Genomic DNA, 19,803 nt, shown 5'->3' with positions numbered 1-19,803 from the left:
AGACGCGCTGGCACACAGCTGGCCCCCGGGACTACGCAAATATGCGTTTCTCCCAGTGAGCCTACTTACACAGACCCTGTGCAAGGTCAGGAAGGAGGAGCAGGTTGTCCTAGTAGCACCCTTCTGGCCCACCCAGACGTGGTTCTCGGACCTCATGATCCTCGCGACAGCCCCCACTTGCGAATTTCCCTGAGGAAGGACCTTCTTTCTCCACGTCTGGCCCTTGGACGGGATGCGGAAGACCTAAGCGGCCTACCACCCACGGTAGACACGATCTCTCAGGCTAGGGCTCCCTCTACGAGGCGCCTGTATGCCTTGAAGTGGCGTCTGTTTGCTAAGTGGTGTTCTTCCTGACACGAAGACCCCCAGAGATGTGCAGTCGGATCGGTGCTTTCCTTCCTGCAGGAGAGGCTGGAGGGGTGGCTGTCCCCCTCCACCTTGAAGGTGTATGTAGCTGCCATTTCGGCACATCACGATGCAGTGGATGGTAAGTATTTGGGGAAGCACACCTTGATCGTCAGGTTCCTGAGAGGCGCTAGGAGGTTGAATCCCTCCAGACCGCATCTCATCCCCTTGTGGGACCTGTCTGTAGTCCTTCTCTGTCCGGTGCGTGCTTTACGCATCTATATGGATCGCACACAGAGCTTTATAAGCTCCGAGCAGCTCTTTGTCTGCTTTGGTGGACAGCGGAAAGGAAGCGCTGTCTCCAAACAGAGGATCACCCACTGGGTCATTGACGCCATCATGATGGCATATCACGCTCAGGACGTGCCGCCCCCGTGGGGTTACGATCCCACTCTACTAGGAGTGTAGCGGCCTCCTGGGCCTTGACCAGTGGCGCCTCTTTGGCAGACATCTGCAGAGCAGCGGGCTGGGCAACACCCAACACCTTTGTGAGGTTCTATAATCTCTGGGTTGAGCCGGTTTCGTCCCGTGTGTTATCAGGTACGAGCAGGTAAGTTCCGGGACAGCTGGCCGGGTGTACCGCTTGTGCATAGTGCCTTTCCCCTCCCATGAGGTGAAGGCGTGCACTTTTGACTCCCAGTTGTGTTCACAAGTTGTGATCCCTGGATGACTTTCCTCCTTAGTCCTGTGGCAGACGAGTTTGCGGAGAAACTCGCTGCCGGCCCAGTACACATGCTAACTAAGCCCTGTACTGGGGTAGGTGCTCCACATGTGCTTGTTCCCCATAGGTGACCCCATGTGATATACCTTTCGCTAAATCGTTTCCCTGTCAGCAAACTGCGTCATTCTTGGGCAGAGGTTCCTCTGCCCCCGGTCACCGTGTTTGTAGAACTTCTCCCCCGTTGGGTAGGACCTACCATGGGAATTTTCCACATGACATACTTCCGACAAGACTCGGTAAGACCATGTGACGTATTTCGGAAATACGGGGTGTATTCCTCCGGGCGGGGTGTGGTCTCTGCTGTGTCTTCCCCTTGGGAGTGACACCCCCCCACGATGTAGACACTTATGGCCCCCACCTGGTAAACAAAATTCCACTCTTTTTGGGGAGAAAAAAGAGGAAAAGAGGCCACGGCTGGGTTAGCCTGTCCCTACTTGTTGGGCAGTCAACTTGTTCCCAAAGGACCGTTCGACGCTCATAAGAGCGTTGGGGGAGGTTACGTGATGGCCTGGTGCGCTGGCTATGAGGCACACAGCAGTCTGCCCGTCTCGTTCTGCCAGTCCACGTAGCACAGTTCAGCTAGTTGTGGCATATTGTATAGGGGCCCCTAGTGTCACTACATCGACACAACATCGAGTGAGTGACAGATAGGGAACGTCATGGTTACTTTCGTAACCTCCGTTCCCTGATGGAGGGAACGAGACGTTGTGTCCCTCTTGCCACAACGCTGAACTACCCTCTGAAATGGCCGGGACCTTGTCTCGGCTCCTCAGCACAAAACCTGAATGAGTGGTTGCATGCCAGCTCCTTTTATACCCGTATGTCCCATTGGCCTTTTTTCAAAAAGCAGAGGTGTTTAGGGCTCCCAAGAGTGACCCCTAGTGTCACTACATCGACACAACGTCTTGTTCCATCCATCAGGGAATGGAGGTTATGAAAGTAACCAGGACGTTATGTTTAATTAGGTATATTTATTTATTCTTTACAGTTACAAAGTTATATGTAACTACGTATATTTGCAATTTAATTTATAATAAATAAATAAATATATCAATAATAATATGTAATGTATATACTAAATAAACTGTAATAAATAATATAATATGATTGTTATATATCTAAAATTATTTACTTTAAATAGCTTCAATATAGTTCACTACTTTTTGTAAGTATCTTGTAGTGTTGCTAACTAATTTTTTAAAAAGTGCAGCTTGACTGTAGTTCTGGATAAATTCTGAATTGCATAACTTTTCATACTACTCTTACTATTTCTGTCCTTTAAAAATATGGTTGTATGGTAGTATGCGATTCTGAATGTAACCATTGTTCAAATGAAATACTAGCACAATGCTTACTGCATACCCCACAGTACAATATACACTGTATAAATAAATAAATACGTAAATATAATAAATATAAAACTAATGAAAATTTAGTTACTAATAAATTTTTATCATTTATAATTATATATCAAATAAAAAATGATTAACTTTAATAAAATAATAAATTATCTTTACTAGCAGTTTCTTATATATTATAAAATTCTTGTTGCACCCTGATCTTTCTTGGATAGTATTTTGATGCAATTGAAACTTTGTAATGCAACACTTTTTGTATTACTGTCTCCTTAAGATGAATCGTTATATTCCTCTTTTGTAAGTTGCTTTGCATAAAAGCGCCTGCCAAATGAATAAGCGTAAATGTAAAAGTAGTGTATATTGTATGTAAAAAAGATGCAATTAAAGTAAATGGTGACTGAGGCTCATTCAGCCTAACATCTCCTTTTGTGTTCCAGAGAAGAAAAACAGACATGCAGGTTTGGAACAATATAAAGTTGAGTTCATAATGACAGAATTTCTATCCTTTTAAATTTAGGTAATATTACTGAATATAAGTCTGACCACCTAAAAAAAAGTACTGTTTTTGTCAAGTATATAAAGTAATTATAATAATGAAAAAAGAATAATAATAGCAAATAAGTAACTACAATAAATTATCATATATGATAATTAAATATATAGTCATATTACTAATTAAATTACAATAGTTATGTTCATTTATATTTATTTAGTTGTTTATAGTTAGACATTTATTATATTTAAATATAATTTAACGATCGATAAAAAGTATATCAATAACAATATTTGAAGTATAATAATAAAAAAATAATATGAATACAAATAAATAACTATCATTATTATCTGCCTCCGTTCTGCTATACAATGCCCATATTTTCAAATCCCCGCCCTACATTTTTTCTTGTTTGATAAGCTGTTTCACTCGCAATGTTCCATGCCAACATTTAGTGTATTCCCATACATGTGCTCCACGTGTGTGTTTGTGTATGCATGACCAACTGTGTGAGAACAAGAACGCCTGCCCATGCAAGTGTGTGCGTCTGTGTGTTTATGAACTGCTTGTTCAGTACCTGCCTCAGTCCATCTGTGCTTTGTGCTAACAGAGGTGACATCATCGGCCCAGATTCCAGAATACCACAGCTGTTGTTGCCGTAACGACCAGCGAGGCAGCTCGTACTTCATTGCGCGAGTCACCATCACTTAGCCTCGTGCACTTCTCCTGAACAGCCAGACATCGCGGCTGCCACACACACTTTATTACCTTGACAGCCATGATAGATAACCGTATACCCAGAGATTATTTAGCAGAGATGGGCCACTTCTATTAAAATGAATGGGAGAAATTGGAACACTCAACCAAGGGGCTCTGAGTGCCCAACGGTCAACGGATGTAGAAAAGAAGTCCCGCCTTACAGTTAAAAGAGCCAATTAACTTTTAGATACAGACAAAGCTGAGTATCCCATATTTTAACGCTTAGAAATATGGAAATTCAGGCAAATTTAACATTTCAAGACTTTACAAAAGTAGGAAAAATAATTAGATAATTAAAAATTGTAAAGCTTTTAAAAAATATAATTAAAAAATATAATAATTGTTTAAGCATTTTAAATAATAAATTAATAGAAAATATGATCTTTTAAGTTTTTTAGGAAAAAGAGCAAAGTTGAATTTCCCTGACTTTAATGCATTTATATCTACAAAGTCAAAGTAAAAAAAAAAAAAAAAAACTGGATGATATACATTTTTACAAATATAGAAATAAGGAAAAAGTAATTAAAGACAATTAAAAAGTGTAAAGCTATTAATTTTTTTTTCAACTAGAATAATTGTTTAAGCCTTTTAAATACCAAATGAATTGAAAATATGAACCTTTATGATTTTAGAAAAAAGAGTTGATTTTTCCATGATTTTAATGCTTTTTATAAATAAAAATCTTTAAGAAATTAAAAAAAATTAAAGTCTGAGTAGGGGACAAGCAAAAATAGTATAAGAAAAACTATAAAACAAGTTTAAAGCTACTGTATTAAAACTATCCTTTAAAACTAGAATGATCTATCTAATCAGCCAATCGTGTGGTAGCAGTGTAATGTATAAATCATGCAGATATGGGTCAGGAGCTTCAGTTAATGTTCACATCAACCATCAGAATGGGGGAAAATGTGATCTCAGTGATTTAGACCATGGCATGATTGTTTAGACCGTGGCATGATTGTTTAGATTGTGGCATGATTGGTGGTGCCAGACTGGCTGGTTTGAGTATTTCTGTAACTGCTGATCTCCTGGGATTTTCACATGCAACAGTGTATAGAGTGTATAGAGAATGGTGCGAAAAACAAAAAACATCCAGTGAGTGGCATTTCTGTGGATGGAAATGGCTTGTTGATGAGAGAGGTCAACAGAGAATGGCCAGACTGAATCGAGCTGACAGAAATGCTTCTGTAACTCAGATAACCGCTCTGTACAGTTGTACTGAGCAGAATAGCATCTCATAATGCACAACATTTCGAATTTTGAGGCGGATGTGACACATAGAGACACAATAATAAAAGTATAGAGCTATTATAATCTATACTTAAAAACAAGAATGATTTTTAAGCATTTTATTTCTATAATATCATCTTGGGGGACAGAAAAGTTCCCTAATTGAAGAACCACCCTTATATTTGTTTGTTCAATACCATCAACAATACCGAATGAGCTGATTAAATGTAATGGTTGTCATGTTTGTCCACAGCAATGCATACTGAGCTCTCCGGGCTAGGCTTGTAACAGCAGCAGCAGCAGCCGTGGCACGCCGGCCTTTTAAATCCATCTGAATGCAACAGTGTGTGAAATAGTCCTTAAATTCTTTTATTGCATCTTATTTCTCAAGGTCGTTTAGGCCGGCCTCTTTGTCACAACTGGTTTGAGAGCATTTCTCAGCTGATTAATGCAATTGTCTAGTTTAAACTGGTGCAGTCAATGCGACGACTACAAAAAGACTACAACTCCCTCGGCTCGCTAACACAGCACTGTTCTCACTGCTGTGTACTGTAATACTAAATTTATTACAACTGCTGACAGGTTATGAAGAATAAACTAGGATGAGAACACGCAGTTGCCTTCTATATCTGTCAAGCTTCATGAGGTTCATAAAATGTCTGTTGAATATTAACGGGAGATGGTGTAATATTTCATACATATTACCCAAGTTCCCAGTTTTACTAGTGGAGTTTGCCACCCATCACTCTAAGACTCTTACGTTTGCGCTCCTAATGTGCTAAAGAGCATGTAGACCTAATCTAGTTAGAGCGGTGCTCAAAAAGAGTAGTTCAAAACTAAAACCGACACATGAAGAGACTCCTCAGTGAAGGACACACTATGTCTCAGCCTCCTCGAAGCCCCTCCTCACTTTCTCGTCTTTCCTGTGAAGACTTTGAATTGGTTTGGCCCCTACAGAGCTTCATTACCTGGCTTAATTATAAAGGCAAATGAAATCAGCCCACAATACATTATTAATGTCCACACGCCATTAGGATTCAATTGCAGTATTTGCAACAATATGATATTTTGAAACTGTTTTCACGACTGATTAGAAACAAGGATAGATAAGAGGGAGGTGTGAGAGGAAGAGAGAGAAAGACCATATATTAAACTGCTAGTGAATGAAAACTGAGAAAACTAGGTGTGTCAATGAAAACGGGGGCAAAAAAAGGAACAGAATTGACAGGATTGGGGTAAAGTAGATTGATAAAGAAAGGCAAGGTGGAGTGCATGTTAAATGTGCTATAGCAATAGTCAGTGTTCTGAACATTAAAAAAAAAAAACAACTACAAAAAAAAAAAAAAAAGCAACAAGTGTGTGTGTGTGTGTGTGTGTGTGCTTGTCTGTGTGTTCACAGTGGAAATGTTACTCTCAAACCACCAAAACAATTAACAGTGGCCTTTTTTAGAGCCTGATCTGTGTCGTCATTTTTGCACATTGATATTACATTGCTCCTACACTTATCGAAGCAGTTCTGAGGTGAAATGTCCACTGTGTGGCACAAAAAGTGAGTTTCTCCCAACAAGATGAGGTTTTTAAGGTTAATGCTCTATCAAGTCTTAAATCAACAATACTGACTTCCCTACCCTAAACCTTAAACCTAAACCTAACTGATAGTGTGATAAAAAGCAAATATGAGATGAAAAACACAACCACATCACAACTACGTGCTCTTCAGGACTTGTACCCCGGTCCTTTGCATCGCAAATGCATCACTCTATCAGTTGAGTTACCATGCAATTTAATGGCATTTGAACAAGTGTTTAAATATAGTTGGATATGTAAAGCAATGGTTAAAATATATCGCCTTACAAGCCATGCACTATAGTAAATATGCTTAGATGTCATAAGATAGCACTGAGTGAAAATCTGGGTGAAAAGTGTTTCTGATTCGCGTGAAAGGGAATAAAAATCATTGTTTTAGCACCTCTTGTGTTCATGTCACAAGGAAACTGCTGCGATACATACAACGAGCCACATATGACTGATTTAGCAGAAAAAGTAGGTGTAGTAATGTGTTTTATGAGACCAGGTGTCATTTTTAACCTAGTTTAGAAAGACTTCTTCGATGCAAGTTGTTGGGATTTTGCTTTTCTTTTCCATGTTTATTATCTGCTGGGCAAAGTGAGTCTGTTTACTTAGAAAAGTAGAAATACACCTCTCCTTAAAGGAATATTCCGGGTTCAATGCAAGCTAAGCTTAATCGACAGCATTTGTGGCATAATGCTGATAACCACAAAAAATTATTTTGACTCTTCGAAGAAAAAAATCGAAAAAACAATGTAAGTGAATGTGGCCAATATTTGGAGGGTTTAAAGGCAGAAATGTGAAGCTTATAATTTTATAATAGCACTTATATTCATTCTTCTGTTAAAATTAATGTATTATTTGAGCTTAAATCATAATTTTTTTCAGTCATTTTAGGGTTTGTTGACATTACATGGTCATGGCAATGAAGTTGTAAAACTGGATATCACTTTACACAAAAAAAGTTACTTTTTTGATTTTATCACACTAAAATCATGTTAACACACACATTGTTTATGTCTTGTGTCTATACTTTTGAAATGATAATTATTAAAATGTTTACGGATTGGCCCCATTGACTTCCACTGTAGTGCCTCACTGTTACCCAGATTTTTGAGTCAAAATGAATTTTTGTGGTAATCAACATTATGCCACAAATGCGGTCAGTTGAACTTGTACTAAACTCTGAATATTCTATTAATAAGCTGCACAATTGGAAGCATCATTCAGCTCTGTCATGAAAGTTACGCATTCAATTTTAAATCCCGAAAAAAAGCCTATTTAAATTCCGAACCCCAAGTACGAGGAATAAAAATAGTGATACTGGCCTTAGCAAACATTTACTCAGCATGCAAACATACTTGAAAGAACACAACTAAAGCCTTAAAAAAGGACAAACTGTCAGTAAACATTAATCTACAGTAATTCATACATCAAAACTTGAGAGGTGTTGTCTGTTCCTATAGACTGTACTTTACTGTTACTGAAGACTGCGTAATCTGCATATAGAGAGCGGCGGAACTGCAACCCTGTACATATTGTAAATGGGTCATTCCTACAATTCGGTGACATTCCGGCTTTAAAAACTTTGAAAAATAAAACATACTTTTACAAGTTTCTTCATGTTTCATCATTACAGGGACACATTAAAGAATGTATTAGTCATACATCAGGGTGGACATTCAGTGGATAAATTAGCCACTACATGGTCTGTGATTGATAACTAGGAAACATATTTGTAAACTAATATTTATGATTTTATTTCTGTTAACATAAATACTGCATATTGACATTTTAAAATTATATTAATTTTCCATATATCTTCCCATAATAGGGTGGACATGTTATGCTTGACCACATATGACTAACACCACAAAATAAAGGAAAACATAAATAAAACAATATTAAGAGTTATAAACTTCAAACAACTCGAAGAAATTTTGCAGAATGGCTGATGTCCACCTTCAGTGTGTGTGATGTCATTTCCTAACATATATCTTCAGTGAAAGGTCATGGTATCATGACATAACGGGGTGCGCAGTAAATCAAGGGACACACAAAAAACTCCACTATCAGTGTTAAAATTACACATGTTGGTGAGAGAATGTAACACTAACTCTTAACTGTATGAGGGGAAAAAGAGAAATCCAATGATTTATCATGTATTTTTGTCAAAGATGTTTGACATGCAGTTTTTGGGACATGAGGAAGTGACAGTGCAATAGAAAAGGATTACAGTCTTTTAAAATGTAACTTTTAAGCCCACAGAAGTGTATAGTCTTTATTCTTTTTAACAAGCCTATCAAAATTGTAATCGGGTGAAATTAAGCAATATAAATTCCACACACACTTGTAATGGGGACTGAAATGACACAGAATTGTAGGAATGACCCATATTTACGGCGTTCCTGCGTGAGACGTCGCTTTACATTGAAAAACAGCTCGGACGTATGCAAAAACACGTTCAGTGCGAACGTCCCCTACTAAACTTAAAATGAAAAATGCTTTAATACAATGACCAGGAAGAAGAGAGAAATGGAGAGAAAAGGCTTAACATGAAAATAGTGTATTTTTCATTGGATTAGTGTCTTTGTTTTGGCAGTAAATAGTGTTTATCATAAGGGAAATGTAAGAAAATCATGTTCTGTACTACTGTACTTTTATTTTGAATTAATGCAGTAATGCAGTTTTTCTTACCTCTCTCTCTCTCTCTCTCTCTCTCTCTCTCTTCCAGAACGAGCTCTGACATATGCAATCAAATGTAATGGCATGTCATGAATAGTTGCATTTACTGGTGTTTTAAAATCCCAATGGTGGGAAACAATTAACATACACTCGAATTCTATATGATTTTGACAAAATTATCTTGCTTCTGACAGAAAACACGACAGAAGATGTGCGCTGATTGTCACTGATATTTCCCCCATTTCTGTCAAGTGTAGCGTCCGTGTAAAGCAACATCCGATATCTCACACCACTTATGCGAAAGGTGTGTGTGTTTCAGGTCCATTTCTCTCGATTTGTGAAACATTCTCAGCAGTTTGGGTGTGTGACGCTAAAATACGGGACAAACGACATCACGTATGGATTTCATATGGATACTGCTTCAGCGTGAGGGTGACTCTCTCTCTCCACTCACTGTTATAAATTCCCTCAGTCGATGATGGCGGTGACAGCGGTTGTCAGGGGCGGGGAATGGCAGAATTCAAGTGATAATGCACCAATTACAACAAAGACTCTCCAGTTTCACAAAAAAGAATCAAATACAGTTAAAGGGAAACTAACACGACAGTAGATTATGGACTTCTGAGGCAAAAAAAACAAAAAAAAAACAGCCCTGGGAAAAAGTAAGCATACGGCATATATGTGCGTATGGCCCTGACTACACCACTGGTATCGTACAGTCTGACATAATGTCAGACTTGGTGTTATGCTCCGGGGTGGACATATATGAGGTATGTGTCCGTGCAGCTGGGGATGCCTGCATTCTGGGTAATAGACAGCATCCATCTTCCTTTCCCAATCCCCCCATCACGCTGGTGACTTTAGTGGCTAAGCAGCCATGAATAGAGATGGGCTCTCTCGGTGAGGAGGTCTCATAATTATTAGTTTTAGAGCCTTTTCTCAAATATCCCGTGGGAGTACCAGGGTTAAAAATCCATTTGTGGGAAGTGTAGCATGACAGCAAGTGCGGTCTCTGTGGAGACGTCCAATGTTGCACAGCGGTGTGTGTTTGTGTGTGTCCTATATATGGAACACATTGATCTGGTGTGTGTGTTTTTGAAGCTATGAGTGTATTTTTGTTGGCATGTATTGTATAGTCACCAAATTTGCCCTCAGGCATATATAAAGTCTAACGTGTGTATACTGTTTATATATAATACTGTATATACAGGGTTGAGGAGAAACGGAGTACTTGTAATGGGATTACGTATATTAAATACAAAATATGAGTAACTGTATTCCACTAATTTAAATAGTTGGTAATCAGTTGGTAATACACGATTAAAAGGCTATATGCTTTGTCCATTTTTCATGCGGTTTACAAGAATAAAAAATGCTCATAAGAGAAATACTAACCAATGTAGCCTGTAGCATCATATAGAAAACTACAAATAATAGATGTATATGAACAGAGTCCACAAACGATCAGAAGATGATGTTGTTGTATACACTCTGTGGGGTTTTGAAGTTTGTAACATCAGAAATAGTTCCTTGTGTAAACTGCCATGTGAACATTTAGCATTATGTCAAGGTAAAATGCTATTTATAGCCATTACATGCACAAATTGGATTATATTTTATAATGAATTCTGTCAAGAAAATCCACATTAGATTTTTTTCCCCCTCTAGTAAGACCTACTGATATTAGTGCAAAGATGTACTGCAAAAATATTACTCTTAATAAGTATTTTAATATTTTTTTCCTGTAAAACAATGTAATAAATCCTTTAAATAAATTGACTTGACAAGCTACACTGTGTAAGATATTTAGTCTTTTTCTGAGCATGCATTTCTCATATAAGTGTATCTTATTTGACTGTACTGGCAGATTTGTTTTTATAGTCAAAAACAAGTGAAAAAATCTACCAGTGCTGAAGAAGTAATCCAAAGTATTTAGATTATGTTACTGACAATGAGTAATCTTACGGAATACGTTACAAATTACATTTTACAGCATGTATTCTGTAATCTGTAATGGAATACAATAAAAGTAACCCTCCCAGCCCTGTGTATATATATATATATATATATATATATATATATATATATATATATATATATATATATATATATATATATATATATATATCTACAGACCAAAAAAGAGCTTTATGGTCACAACCATAAGCGCTATGTTTGGAGAGGGGTCAACAAGGCCTATAGTGAAAAGAATACCATCCCCACTGTGAAGTATGGTGGTGGCTCACTGATGTTTTGGGGGTGTGTGAGCTCTAAAGGCACGGGGAATCTTGTGAAAATCGATTGCAAGATGAATGCAGCATGTTATCAGAAAATACTGGCAGACAATTTGCATTCTTCTGCACGAAAGCTGCGCATGGGACACCCTTGGACTTTCCAGCACGACAATGACCCTAAGCACAAGGCCAAGTTGACCCTCCAGTGGTTACAGCAGAAAAAGGTGAAGGTTCTGGAGTGTCCATCACAGTCTCCTGACCTTAATATCATCGAGACACTCTGGGGAGATCTCAAACGTGCAGTTCATGCAAGATGACCAAAGACTTTGCATGACCTGGAGGCATTTTGCCAAGACAAATAGGCAGCTATACCACCTGCAAAAATACGGGGCCTCATAGACAACTATTACAAAAGACTGCACACTGTCATTGATGCTAAAGGGGGCAATACACAGTATTAAGAACTAAGGGTATGCAGACTTTTGAACAGGGGTCATTTCATTTTTTTCTTTGTTGCCATGTTTTGTTTTATGATTGTGCCACTCTGTTATAACCTACAGTTGAATATGAATCCCATAAGAAATAAAAGAAATGTGTTTTGCCTGCTCACTCATGTTTTCTTTAAAAATGGTACAAATATTGCCAATTCTCCAAGGGTATGCAAACTTTTGAGCACAACTGTATAGTGTATATATATATATATATATATATATATATATATATATATATATATATATATATATATATATATAAATACAGCAACCATAAACAACTAAACTCGTGTTGTGCCTTGTGTTGTTTTTTTTTTTCTTCCCAATTTGGCATGCCCAATTCCCAATGCGCTCAAAGTCCTCGTAGTGACTCACCTCAATTCGAGTGGCGGAGAACGAATCTCAGTTCTCTCGCGTCTGAGACCGTCAATCCATGCATCTTATCACGCGGCTTGTTGAGCGCGTTACCGCGGAGACATGGCACGTGTGGAGGCTCACGCTATTCTCCACGGCATCCACGCAAAACTCACCACGCGCCCCACAGAGAGCGAGAACCACATTATAGTGACCACGAGGAGGTTAACCCAACATGACTCGACCCACCCTAGCAACCGGGCCAATTGGTTGCTTAGGAAGCCTGACTGGAGTCACTCAACACGAACTTGCGACTCCAGGTGTGGTAATCAGCGTCTTTACTCGCTGAGTTATCCAGGCCCCGTGCCTTGTGTTGTTAAATTTTTTGGGACATGTCCCGCCCTGTATTTTCACGTTACTTTATGTTTTTCTTCACTCTCATGTGAAAATAACGTAAAGCAGTCCTGCCCACTTATAGCACGCAGATATATCTACTGCAATATAAACAGCATGGCAAAATCTCTACCGGTTAACATATTTCTAGCGATTTACATGATATCGCACAGCCCTACCATCTGATACCATTTATAATGATTACAAGAGGACAAATTACTGCAAAATCGTTTAGTTGTGACACGTTAATGCACATATAGATTTACAAATTCAGATTGTTTCTCACAATATGCTGCCCAAGTTCAGTCTGTCTGCATTTCAATCCTCCAAGGGCGCACGGGGTTGCCACTCCAGGGGATCTCATTGAAAGAGTTACTCTTGCATTTGAAATCGTGACTAACTTAGCAAGTCAATTGCGCTGAGAAATAACCTCAGCGAGCAATCAATGGGGCGTCCAACTCCATGGATATGTAAAACCACAGCCCTGTTGATTCAGTTAATGTTAGATTGCCAACAACCAACTATAGAGAACAGGGAAAGTGTTTAAAAGCACATATCTTGGGCACATATGAAAAACTTTTCATATCCACTTTTGAAAAGTTCAATCAAAACTGCCAATGTCTGCGCCAGTAATTACTATTGTTCCACTGCTACTGAGAGAAAGCCGTTCTTAGATTGTTCTCATACTCTCATTTATAAGGTTCAGAAAGATTAGAACTTGAAATCTCACACAACACTTTTTGTTTCCGAGGTCATTAGTGCTTCCATTTTAAACAGCAGGACGTCCACATTTCGTTCAATTCAGAGAGATGTAATTTGAACTTACTTTGATGCCGTCTTGCCATGAATGTTCTCTCTGGATGTCCTCGGCCTCTCTAGCCAACCTCTGAAAGAGAGAAAATATACAGAGCTCAAAAGTGAAGAATCATGGATAACGAATAACCTTATATTTGAGGCCTAGAAAAACAAAAGCTTGGGTCCTTCACTCTCTTTACAATTAACTTATATATTATTAGACTAATTAAAAACAAAAACAAACAAACAGGTGGTCTAGATGGTGGTCTGACTTGGAAAGATAGGGGAGATGTAATGCTAGTTATTATATACAAATAGTATTATTTGTATCTAATTAGTCTAATTCATAATTTATCTGAGATGAAGTGTCACTTCTATCCTAACTTTTACTGAAAACAGCATGCATTTCATTTCCTGACAACGTTGAATCAACTGATTTCATTTAAAGGCATAACTGGGAAAAAAAAATATTTGTATCACGAAATTTCAAGCATTTTCCTGTGGTCTGGCATGCCATAATTCATCAAAAAAAAATTTAATTCATCAATTTTTGTTTTCCCTAATTCCCTTATAGCTATACATGCTGTTTTCATGAGCTCATATTAATTGAGACACTACATGGAATATTTGTTCTTTAAAAAATATCACTCTGCAGGATAATTTATGTAAACTGTCTAAAAGGCCATTAAATGTGCTGACAAATGAAAATACATAATTTTCTTTATACTTTTATATCAATTATAGCTCAAAATCTTGGACCTAATGCTTCATGTATTGTTTTCAACAACAATACACAAAGGTCTCTCTTGATAGTTCTCAGCACACGTGGGCAGCACAGCATGTCATAAATTCATTACGTGCGTCACCATAATTGAAAAGCTCTGTTTCTACAACAACAACCCACTCTTTGTGCTAATTCAAACTTGCTCAGTATGTAAACTTTTCCCAGAAAGTTCCCAGAGAAATCTAAATTCAAGCAACAGATTCACTTCCATTACCCTGAGTCATAGGCTGTGTCATAATTTGCATGCGTCTACTATGCACTAAAAGTATGTACTTCAAAGTACATACTTTTGAGTATGTAGTAAGATAGCACAGCAATTTTAGGACATACAACTGTATGATGCCATAAAATTGCATCTTGATACCACAGACCTTTTTGTCACATACTATTTGCATCTGCGTGCATGGGTTAATGTCTATCCACTTTCGTAACTTTTAAACCCATATTATGCCTCTTTTAATTTCATACATTTTGAAACTGCTTCACATTTATCGCTATTTTTTACAACTGAAAAATCGAACTCCTCCCTTTTCGTAGCGCACATGATTATAAGTGGTATTAGCCCATAAGTTACGCATGAATGCATACTTTTGAAAAACCACTGGACACAATTCAACATACTCATTTGTGATTTGGGATCACAAATCATACTCTTGCATACTAACAAGTCTCATGTGTGATAATTTAAAGTTTTACAGCTGTATTAATCATTGATATAATAAGGCTCATTCTGGTTGATTACCAACTGTAAATCTCCCCTTTCATTTTCAGAATGTAAAAGAATGTGAAAGTGAACGTGGAGATTTATAGTAAAAAAGGATTTTAACATTGATCTGTTTCTCACCCACACCTATCATATCACTTCTGAAGACATAGATTTGACCACTGGAGTCATATGGATTACTATTATGCTGCCTTTATGTAATTTTTGGAGCTTAAAAGTTCTGGTCACCATTCAATTGCATTGAATGCACCTACAGAGCTGAAATATTCATCTGAAATGCTTTGTTTGTGTTCAGCATTAGAAAGATAAGTCATACAAATCTGGTATGGCATGAAAGTGAGTAAATGATGAGAGAATTTACATTTTTGGGTGAACTATCCCTTTAATTCTGCATTCCATTTATAGTCGAATGTGGGATATTTAAAACAAATTGCACACTCGTCTCTGCTAACGTTTACTAAACAGGTTTTATCATCATGGAATGTTTGAATTTTGACTCATTGATAAATTTTATTGGCTTAAAACTGAAATTGTGCCAGTAACACTGCAGTGTACATCTGCATCAGTGCCACCATGTTTGCATGATGTCATACACCTGCATCTGAGCGTTGTCAGAGTTGTAGATTTACACATTTGTTTTGGAAGTTGGAAGTTCCACATCAAGCGGTATTCTATTGCACTTTTCTAAGTAGGATGTTGGAAATTCCAACTTTCAGAGTTGAATGGAATGCAGCAATAGACTTAATTTGAGTCCTACATGTTGAAGTGTACAGATAGCATGTTTAATTGGCTGCATACTGATTGCATCAGCATTGGTGAATGGTTAAGGGTGCTCCATGCAAATTTGATAAAAAAAAAAGTAGCTGATCCAACTACATCTATCGAAAAGGTTACTTCACCATCTGGACATAACAGAGGAGTTGGATTTTATCTGACCCAAAAAAAAAATTCTAGTCATGCTCATAAAGAAAAAATGAGCACCTGACAGTTTTGGAAATCAACGCAGAAGTGAATTTGTAGTTTGGAAAGTTTTTCACTGACAAATGCTAGAATGGTTAAGACTGTGTCTACAGAGTTTGCACAAGATGTTCTTGTAACGAGAGTTCATATGGTTGAGGTTTATAGCTGAGATTTTCACACATACTTCCATTATGTCAGCATAATTATGGAAGGCCATCCGGCACTGAAATACTCTTAATTCTTTACCCCACATTACTACAATTTTAAATGATGAATTAATCTTTGTTTAAAGGGTTCATTCAGGCAAAAATAAATTTACCCTCATGTCGTTTAAAAGCTGTATGACTTTCTGATATGTCAGTCTGTTCCTCACACAAAGCTACTGCATGCTGTGAGATGACTTGGAATATACGCACACAAGTCATATGGAGTACTTTTATTGTACTATTTTTGTCATTTTGGAGCTTTTTCCAGCTACAGTCTCCTTTCACATGTATTATCTGAAAAAGAGCAGCCAAGATATTCGTACAAATTTTTTTTTTAAAAAAGAAAGTCATTCTGGGTTTGAACGACATGAGCATAAGTAAATGATGACAGAATTTAAATGTTTTGGTTGAGCTATTGCTTTAATCATACGTTGTCTAAAATCCCCATTTTTCAGCACACACAGGTGACTGACTCTCTGTATCTCTTAATCCCTGTTTTTCGTGACTCTCCTGGGAAGATTCACCTGCTCTGCGTCCAGACTCACCCACGGACACCTGTCCCCCGTCTCCGGGCTTTAGGTGCAAACTCCCACTCATTCCCACTTGGAGCACAGGCAAAATTCCAGCACTCAACGATCTCATTCACTCAACAAAAGAACGGCCATAAAAAGCCTTTGAAACGATCAATTACATACATTTCATCGACTGCATGTGAAACCTTTCAAACTGTTATTGAACTGCAGCTTAAACATCTAATAGGCCTGCAGCGGTAATGTATCTAATGTTAGAGAAATAACCGGGCGAGCGTTTGAGAGGTTAGCTTAATTCAAGGGCAGTTGCGTTTAATGGCTACACCATTAGAAGTAATGCAAGCGCCAAATGACACTTCACTCCAGGGTGCCAATTCAAATGGTATTACGCACTATGTCTTATTGACCAGACTTGCACAAGGACATTATCCCCATCTATACATTTTATGGCAACAGGATTACAAGTGAGGCCTACATTTCGTACCAAACACATTGTCTAAAGATACTTTGTGTACAGCGATGTTTGTTATAAAAGGTGCAGTGTATAATTTATGAACCAAACAGAACTGCAATCTGTTTGCGTGGCCTGACCTAGCAATATTGGTTGAAGGGGGGCCAACCTATTTGTCAGAAAAATGAAAGATAGGGGGAGTGTTTCATGATCCTGTTCGGAACCAATCATTATTTCCCACAATCCCGTTTGGTGGTGCAAAAATTACACACTGCACCATTAAAGAAAATAAGGTAATAATTATTTGGCTATACACTGCGTGCCCAATTATTAGGCAAATTGTATTCCTCAGGATTCATTTTTATTATTGAACAAACACAATGCTCTCAGTCAATCCAAAATGTTATTGAACCTCAAACCTGAATGTGTAACAAAGAAAAAGTGAGTTTTATCTTTCTCAGGGGAATATATAAGTGTGCACAATTATTAGGCAACTAAATTACAAAAATAATTTCTCTCAACTCAATTGTTTATTATCAATTTGTACAGTAGGTACAACAAATAAGTAACACAAAATGACAATGAAATAACATTTTTGGCCTTTCAAAAATATTCAGTGACAAATATAACCACCCTTCTTTTCAATAACTGCCATGAGCCTTCCATCCATGGAGTCTGTCAGTTTCTTGATCTGTTCACGATCAACTTTCGCTGAAGCAGTAACCACAGTCTCTCAAATGCTGTTCAAAGAGGTGTATTGTCTTCCCTCACTGTAAATCTCACGTTTGAGAAGGGCCCACAAGTTCTCAGTAGGATTTAAGTCAGGTGAGAAAGGGGGCCAAGTCATTATTTGGGCATCTTTGAGGCCCTTGCTGGCTAGCCAAGCAGTGGAGTGCTTGGATGCATGTGATGGGGCATTGTCCTGCATAAAGATCATGGCCTTCTTGAATGCTGAGGACTCCTTCCTGTACCATTGCTTGAAGAAAGTACTTTCCAGAAACTGGCAGTAGGTTTGAGAGTTGAGTTTCAGTCCATCTTCAACTAGAAAAGGTCCAACTATCTCATCCTTAATGATAGCAGCCCATACCAGTACCCCTCCTCCACCTTGCTGGCACCTGACTCAAAGTGGTGCCCTGTGTCCATTAGTGATCCAGCCACGGGCCCATCCATCTGGTCCATCAAGAGTCACTCTCATTTTATCTGTCCATAAAACCTTGGAAAAATCTGTCTTCAGGTATTTCTTTGCCCAATCTTGATGCTTCAACTTGTGAATATATTCAGTGGTGGTCATGTTTCAGCCTTCTTGACCATGGCCATGTCTCTGAGCACTTGACACCTTGTACTTCTGGACACTCCAGATAGGTTGCAGTTCTGGAATATGGTAGCACTGGAGGATAATGGGTTCCTGGTAGCTTCACGTTTAATTCTTCTCAAGTCTTTTGCAGTTAATTTGCGCCTTTTCTTCTCCATGCGTTTTTTGCGCCCCAGTTGACTATTCGCAACAAAACGTTTGATTGTCCGGTGGTCATGCCTTAATAGTTTAGCTATTTCAAGAGTGTTGCATCCGTCTGAAAGGCATTTTACAATATCTGACTTCAGTGTCAGTTAAATCTCTTTTATGGCCCATTTTACCTGAGGTAATGAAGCTGCCTAATAATTATGCACACATTGATATAAGGTGTTAGTCACTTTCGCCACACCCTCCCTCATTACACAAATACATACCACCTGAAAATGATTGAATCCAATAAGCATTCAAGTTTATATGGTTTGGAGTTGGAAAATGTGCATGGAAATAATGATATGATCAGAATACTCACCTGCCCAATAATTGGGCACACAGTGTAGTGTTGCGGGCCATTCACACCAAATGCATTTTTGAGAGCATCTGAGTGTTTTTCTATGTAAACATGCACTAGATAAACATCTTTATATTGTGGCGCATCTCGCTGCAATTCCATTTGTTGCCACTAGTGGCGTAGAAATTACACACTTTACCATGAAAGAAAATAAGGTAATAATTATTTGGGTATAGTGTTGCGGGCCGTTTATAGCAGATGTGTTTTTGCGTGCATCTGTGCTGTTTTAAAAATCGTTTTTAGGTAAACATGCACTTAATTGACTTTGACCGTTGTACATCATCTTGGTGCAATCCCGTTTTGTGTCACTAATTGTGCAGAAATGACAGTACACTATTCACCATGAAAGAGAATTTTGTAACAGTTATTTTGGTATGGTGTTAGGGGCCGCTCACACCGAACAAGTTTTTGCACGAGTCCTTGCAATTGTTTTTCGTCTTTGACTGTTATGCCACATCTTGCTGATTTTTCAACGTATTACAAAGAAGCGCCACATTTTTTTTTATCGCTGCGTCAAGTTAAAAATAACTTCAGCATATAAAAACGCACCTTGAGACATCTGCATTTTGTTCTTTTCATTATGTCTAGCTTTTTTTGTGCAAGAACATGTTCGGTATTAGTCTCTTTGGCTTTGTATGCAAAGTGTATAATTTGGACTTGTTTTTAAAATTCCATCGGATCGTGTCATTTTGCCAGTGAGGAAATCAGATCCGTTTGTTCAGTGCAGTACATATACTGTAAATCTACAATGGTTACCATTGTAATGTTTTTTGTTTTCTTGGTTTAGTCTATAAACAATTAA

At 38.1% G+C, this 19,803-nt stretch overlaps 1 protein-coding gene across 2 annotated transcripts in view; it reads right to left on the bottom strand.

Moving 5' to 3' along the window:
- The window catches only part of LOC127446285 (voltage-dependent calcium channel subunit alpha-2/delta-2-like), a 347,446-nt gene that overhangs the window by 156,781 nt on the left and 170,862 nt on the right, over positions 1-19,803 (bottom strand). For both annotated transcript variants that reach the window (XM_051707064.1, XM_051707065.1), the window contains exon 4: positions 13,519-13,578. In XM_051707064.1, coding sequence (XP_051563024.1) covers positions 13,519-13,578 — 60 coding nt within the window. The remainder of the gene's footprint in view (positions 1-13,518; positions 13,579-19,803) is intronic.

Source organism: Myxocyprinus asiaticus, chromosome 9 (assembly GCF_019703515.2).
Source record: "Myxocyprinus asiaticus isolate MX2 ecotype Aquarium Trade chromosome 9, UBuf_Myxa_2, whole genome shotgun sequence".
Taxonomy (NCBI): domain Eukaryota; kingdom Metazoa; phylum Chordata; class Actinopteri; order Cypriniformes; family Catostomidae; genus Myxocyprinus; species Myxocyprinus asiaticus.
The sequence above is the reverse complement of the archived record's forward strand: the minus strand, read 5'-3'. Positions and strand labels throughout refer to the sequence as shown.